At 45.3% G+C, this 6,824-nt stretch overlaps 1 protein-coding gene across 1 annotated transcript; it reads right to left on the bottom strand.

The window, feature by feature from the left end:
* Window positions 1-2,339: 2,339 nt before the first annotated feature.
* On the bottom strand, window positions 2,340-4,301 carry LOC309965447 (lysine-specific demethylase 4D-like; the record flags this gene model as incomplete). The annotated part of the gene is made up of 1 exon (XM_082844979.1): window positions 2,340-4,301. One exon carries the CDS (start codon window positions 4,299-4,301, stop codon window positions 2,340-2,342), a length of 1,962 nt encoding a protein of 653 aa, XP_082701105.1.
* Window positions 4,302-6,824: the final 2,523 nt, after the last annotated feature.

Raw genomic sequence — 6,824 nt, 5'->3', positions numbered from 1 at the left:
TTCTCCAATTAATGTAATGATCCTTTCTTCCAGTTCCCAGGACTGAGACAATTTTCAGACTTCGAACTCCTTGATTGATGAGGTGACCACATCCCTAGGCGTAAGTTCCCTGTGACACCATGACACAGTATTATATACTGTAATGATTACCCAGTCCTAATCCAAAGGGACCTATGGCTAATAACTCAAGTGACTGTTCATTAGGAAAATGGGAAGATGCATACATTTAGATTTCACACAGGGTATGAGATTTAATTGATACCTGGAGACCTGAAGCATAACCCTCACCTCATGTTAGACTGGGAACTAATGAGAATCAGGTAAGAAATGCAGCTCTGGAAAATCCCAGAGCATAGTGAGACTGTTGGGTCTGTAGACCGACCTAGTGGTCATTCTCTTGGTAACTGAACATGCACTGGAAACACAGAAGACCTCACTCACAAGTCTGGCAGTTGACGCTCTCTGAGTTACCTCAGCTGGGGCTGTTGCCCAGAATATCTTCATATAACCTCTTCATGTAGTTGCTTGGGGGCTTCCTCACAGCATAGTAGTTTGCTTCCTAGAGCAAGGATCCCATTACTGTCAGATGGAAGTTATTCTACCTTTTGTGCAACACAGAGTGTCTTATCTGTTATTGCCACAACCCTACCCATGTTCAAAGGGACGGAACACTTTCAACGGGGAGCAGTATTGAAGTTACGTTGTAGGAAGAGAATGAGGGATGGGATATATTGTTGAGTCTATTTGGGGGTAAGGAGGGGAGGAATAAAACCCGCTATATCTGCTCTTCCTAAGAAGCTGATCTCAGGGATCTGCATCCAGAGAGTGAGGGCCCTGGATATAGTGGATTCAATGAGATAGCTCCGCACTTCAAGCTCCAGATTTCTATTAAATGCATCTCTAGTTCTCTGGAAAATTGGCACAGTAAATATTTCTTCTGTTGTGGGGCCCTTCAAGGACAACTGGACAATTACTCTGAATACTATAATGAAGCCTCTTTCATTAATAGGAGCAAACTCAGAACCTGCCAAAGAGGGGAGGGGAGGCTCCAGGTGCAGAGGCCAGTTCTCACTCCAATTCCACTTCTTTGAAGGTTTTCTGGATAACCCCCATTACCATCAAGGTGACCACAGGTGGGTTTTTTCCATATAATAAGGTCCTGGTCTAATTTTTATTCAAGCAAGGGGCAGAGATGAGGTTGGAACTTTGATTAAAGGCTTAATTCAAACTACAGGGAAAGACAAACTAACAGTAACCAGAAGCAAAGTAATTTTGTTTTATACAACTCACTTTTCTCACCTTCTAGTTGATGCTTCGTCTCAAGGAACCCCTGTTGCCTGATTTTGTCTGTCCCCAACACCAGGAACTGATTCTCTGTATCCCTGCCCACTGTCCACATTCAGGAAGGGGAGGAGACGAGAGAGGGCAAAAGAAGCTGCCCTTCCCAGCTGTGCTTTGTTTCCTTTATAAGAAGGGATCCTAGTCAGATTTGATGTTAATTATCAAGACTGACTTAGCCTAGTAGGTGCATCAGAATCACCTGCAGGGCTTGTCAAACCACAGCTTGCTAGGCTTCAACCACAAAGATTCTTTTTTTTTTTTTGTGGTACGCGGGCCTCTCACTGTTGTGGCCTCTCCCGTTGCGGAGCACAGGCTCCGGACGCGCAGGCTCAGCGGCCATGGCTCACGGGCCCAGCTGCTTCGCGGCACGTGGGATCTTCCCGGACCGGGGCACGAACCCGTGTCCCCTGCATCGGCAGGCGGACTCCCAACCACTGTGCCACCAGGGAAGCCCAACCACAAAGACTCTTGATTCAGTAGATCTGAGGTGGAGCCACAGAGTTTGCACATCTAACAAATTATGAGATGCTGCTGTTGGTGCTGGACCATAGTTTTAGAATCTCTGACTGAGCCCATATCCATTAAAGATGATTCTTTTAGAGACTTCCCTGGTGGTGCAGTGGTTAAGAATCCACCTGCCAATGCAGGGGACACGGGTTCGAGCCCTGGCCCAGGAAGATCCCACATGCTGCGGAGCAACTAAGCCCATGCACCACACCTGCTGAACCTGCGCTCTAGCCCACGAACCACAACTACTAAGCCCACGTACCACAACTACTAAGCCCACGTGCCACAACTACCGAAGCCTGTGTGCCTAGAGCTCATGCTCTGCAACAAGAGAAGCCACTGCAATAAGCCCACGCACCACAATGAAGAGTAGCCCCCTGCTCGCTACAACTATAGAATGCCCACACGCAGCAACAAAGACCCAATGCAACCAAAAATTAATACATTTATTTTTTAAAAAAAAGAGCTTCTGTGGTTTCTGGGGTGGAGGGTCAGATAAAGTCACATTTAGCAAAGTCTTCAGTCGTCATGGGCTCACAGATTGAATACCATGCATTGGTGAGGAATTCCTCGCAGGACTCAAGAGATGCAGGTGCCTCTAGCTTTAGCCCCAGGGGATCACAGTCAAGGGTTTGCGGGAGACTGGTCTCTGCAGCTGGGACAAGACTCTCAGAGGAATATGATTGGTCCAAACTTAAATCCTCACAGAAGTTCACGGGGGCCCTGCAGTTCCCAGCATCGTCCCTGGGAAACACTCTCACAGTCCCAGGGACGTAGGGAGGAATCAAAGGGAGGCTGTCAAGGACACTGGATGTAATATCCTCCAGAGATGGCAGGCATGGGCCAGGGTGCATCGGATTTTCGGGATCCAATGGAGGACCCAAGGGTTGAAGATCAGGGGCGCAACAGCACCCGGAAGGCTTAGAAGGATGCTGCAGCCATGGGCTCAGCAATGCAGGGTTGTCCATCAAGGGATCGCCAGCAAACGGGAGCTGAGCTGCTAAGTCCAGAGATGGGTGCGTTGTATCTAAGGACAGGCGCCTCTTAGTCCGGGCCCGGACAGTCGGATCCTGAGTCCCCTCTTCCCGAGGACGACGACGAGGACTGTATCGTCCTGGTAGGTGGAGATCCGCAGCAGATGGACCTGCGGTCAGCGGCGGAGTCAGGCCGGGTTCCGCGGAGCTGTAGGCAGCCGCAGCCCCAAACTGGGCAGCAGAGCAAGAACCCCGGGCCGGCGAGGGGGGCGGGGACGCAGGATCCACAGGGGCTCGACAGCGGGTCCCATGGCAGGCGGCCACGGGCGGACGGCGGTGCGAGGCGCTGCGGGACGGACAGTGCCTCCGGCGGAGCGCGGGTCCCCCAGGCGCGCGGACCTCCCTCCAGGCGTTCAGGAACTGGCTGCTGGGCATCGTGGGCTGCGTGTGGTCCACCATGGTCCGGTCCTGCCCGCGTTTCCACAGCTCGTAGCGCTCCGGTTGCAGGATGCGCACGAAGGCGTCCATGGAGAAGGCGACCTGCGCCTCCCCGCAACTGCACTGCGATGCCACTTTTCCATAATCGATCCAGCGCGGTGAGGCGAAATTGATGGCTTCCGCGCAGTTGAAACCATGGTTGAAGCCGGAGTGGTAGCCATAGGGAAAAGTCACTATGAACTCTCCAGCCTCCTGAGTGACCCGACCGAAGGGGATGCCGTTGTCCTTGAGGACCGTGGGTGAGATGAGAGCCACCTTGTGCCGCAGGAAGGCCTTACAGCCCCGCGAGCTGCCCGGGAAAAGCTCCCTGGCCAGGCCTTCCAGGCGCCGGCCGTGCTCCGGGGGCACTGCGTACCAAGTCTTGGGCTCCCCGAAGTGCAGGTAGTTGATGCTGTAAAGGTCCATGTCCTCCGTGTGCCAGGCGAAGGCGGTCTTCCACATGCCAAAGTAAAGGTAGGGGGTGTTGACGCCCTCGATGACCACTCCGCACTCCTGTTCCAGCAGGTCCTGAATGGTTCCCAGATGTCCAAGGTTCCACTGCTTCGTGTTTTCATTGAATAAGGAGCCACTGACGTCCGCACCATATACTGGTGAACCATAGGGGCGTGTTTTCCAATATTTTCGCTCCAGATCCTCAAAATCAGAGTAGAATGGAGTCTGGTGTTTTTCACTGTTTGCCAAGTGGCGATACTCGCTCACAGTCATGGCTTTCTTCTTTTTGTGGTGCTGAGTAAACACACCTGCCTGCCCAGAAATCACCTGCTGGAGGGGAGTGGCTATTAAGATGTCATCGATGTCATCATAGGTCTCTCTGGCTTTCCAGTCCTGGGGTGGAATGATCTTAGCCAGGCCTGCTCGGTGTGCACCTTGGGATTCCATATAAGCAATGTATTTATTGAAATCATTAAACTCTTCTTTGGTTGGACGAAATACCATTATGCTACAACTTGGGTTCTGGGCCCAGTTGGACTTAGACTTCATAGCTTTCACTAATAAGCAAGAAACTCCCAAGTTTTTACTTATGTTCTAGATAGGTGAGGATGCTGGTAAACACTACTATTTCAAAAATGGGTTAGAGTATATCAGCAGGAACCCCCAGCAGACTTTAGTGCAGTGAGTTGATAATATTTCTTAGACTTGCTGATTCTACAGGGGACTCCACGCTGGGCAGAAGCCTTGCTCAGGACTGATGCTGGCTGAGCCTGCAAGTCTGTGATGTCCTTGGTTGACACTTGGCTCTGGTCTCTTGAGCTCTAGTGAATCACCACCCAGCCCTGGGTGGGTATCCCAAATGTGTCTTCAGGGCAGTATTGGAAACAAAACCTAAGAAAAAATACAATACAGACAGGTTGCAAACTAATGTTTGGAGATAGTTACTAGGGAACTACAAATAACACACCACCATGGAATATAATTGCATATCCAAAGAAAGGCTAAAATTTCATAAGATTGACAGTACAAGAAATGGTGTTGTTGTGAACAGTGGAAATTCCTGTACTCTAGTAAGGAGAATGGAAATCTTACATTCACTTTGAAAAACTATTTGGACAGTATCCACTAAAACTGAACTTACCCATGTGCTATGATTCATGCCTAGGATATGCGTATATCTGTGCAATGAAAGTCAAGTCCAAGAATGTTCAAAACAACATTATTTCAGTAGCCAAACACTGGAAGCAACTCAAATGCCAGTCAACATTAGAATGGTTAAGTACATTGTAGTGTATTCATACAATGGAATACAATACAGCAATGAAGATAAACAAGAACTACATGAAAATATAAGAATAATTCTATAAACAGAATACTGAGCAAAATTATCCAGACCCAAAAGAATACCTATTCATTGCTTCCATTTATATAAAGAGAAAAAGGAGGCAACATAATCTATGTTAGAAGTCAGAGTAGTGGTTACCTTTGTGAGAGAGAGAGGTTGTGAGTGGGGGTGTGAGGAAGTCTCTAGAATAATGTGAATATTCTATCCTGAAGCCAGGTGATGGTTACACAGCCATCAGAATGGCTCACTGTCATAAATCATCAAGTTATGATGATTTTTACAAATTTCTGTGAAATAAAAAAAAATTTCTGTGAAATAATTTTTTTAATTTATTTAAATTATTTAAATAAAATTTAAAATATAGTTTAGGGTGAAAAGCATTAAAGGAGACAGATATCTTTCATTGTACCAAAAGGAAAAGGAAGGGTGATTGAAAATATATGAACTAAACATTCAATCGAAGAAGCTACAAAATAGAAGAAGAGAAAGAAGGGGTAGGAGTAAAAAATAACAAAGAATAAAGAAAAGTTAATGAAAGAAAACACATACAACACCAAATACTGATGACCAAAGTTATTCTTGGAAGAAATTAAGCATAGCAATAAAACATGGGCATAACTGCGCCTAAGAAAGAAGGGGAAAATAAACCACTAGGAATGAAATAGTGTAAAAGAACTTTTAAAATCTCAAAAGAGAATCTTAGGAGAAACGTGACAGCAAGATTTTCAAAAGATAAGAGAAAAGAATAATTTTCTGGAAAGGAAACATATCCAAAATGGATCCAAGAAACACCAGAAAGCTTGAATAATACCCCAGTATAAGAAGCTGGTTCAAAGTACGACACCTGAAAGTCCAGGGAACACATCATTTTATATGTGAATCTAGAAAAGTTGAAAGAAACAGTTAACTCTTACTGTGCAAATTGTCTCAGAGTACAGAAAAAGTTGGAAAGCTACTCAGATGAGGCTATTCTTATCTCTGATAGCAAAACGAAAAAAGGACAATAAAAAAATTAAGCTACAGGCCATCATTGTTTATAAGCATAAATGAAAACATAAACTGGAATGTCATCCAATGAAATACAGCAATATAATAAAAGAATAATACATCATGACCAAATAGAAAGGAAGGATGATTCAACACTGGAAAATTTAATGATATAATTCAGAATATTAACAAAGTAAATGAAAAAATACCATCATCTTATAGGTACAAAAACAACATTTGATGAAATGCCAAATCCATTCATGATTTTACATTCTCACTTGAAAAGCATCAAGAGAAACTTGTTTTGTAAGATAAAGAATTTCAAGGTAAAAAATAGCAAGGATCATTCTTAACAGTGAAACAAATGTAACATTCTCATTAAAGTTAGGAAAAAGAGATGCATCAACATGAAAAGCTTCTCAACATCACTAATTATTAGAAAAATGGAACCCTTTTGCGCTGTTGGTGGGAATGTAAGTTGATAGAGCCACTATGGAGAACAGTATGGAGGTTCCTTAAAAACTAAAAATAGAATTACTATATGATCCAGCAATCCCACGACTGAGCATATACCCAGAGAAAACCATAATTCTAAAAGACCCATGCACCCCAATGTTCATTGCAACACTATTTACAATAGCCAGGTCATGGAAGCAACCTACATGCCATTGACAGATGAATGGATAAAGAAATCGTGGTACATATAAACAATGGAATATTAGTAAGCCATAAAAAAGAAT

The sequence above is a fragment of the Leucopleurus acutus genome (genome assembly GCF_964270905.1).
Source record: "Leucopleurus acutus genome assembly, chromosome: 8".
NCBI lineage: Eukaryota > Metazoa > Chordata > Mammalia > Artiodactyla > Delphinidae > Leucopleurus > Leucopleurus acutus.
Note: the sequence above shows the minus strand (reverse complement) of the source record. Positions and strands in the feature narration are given on the sequence as shown.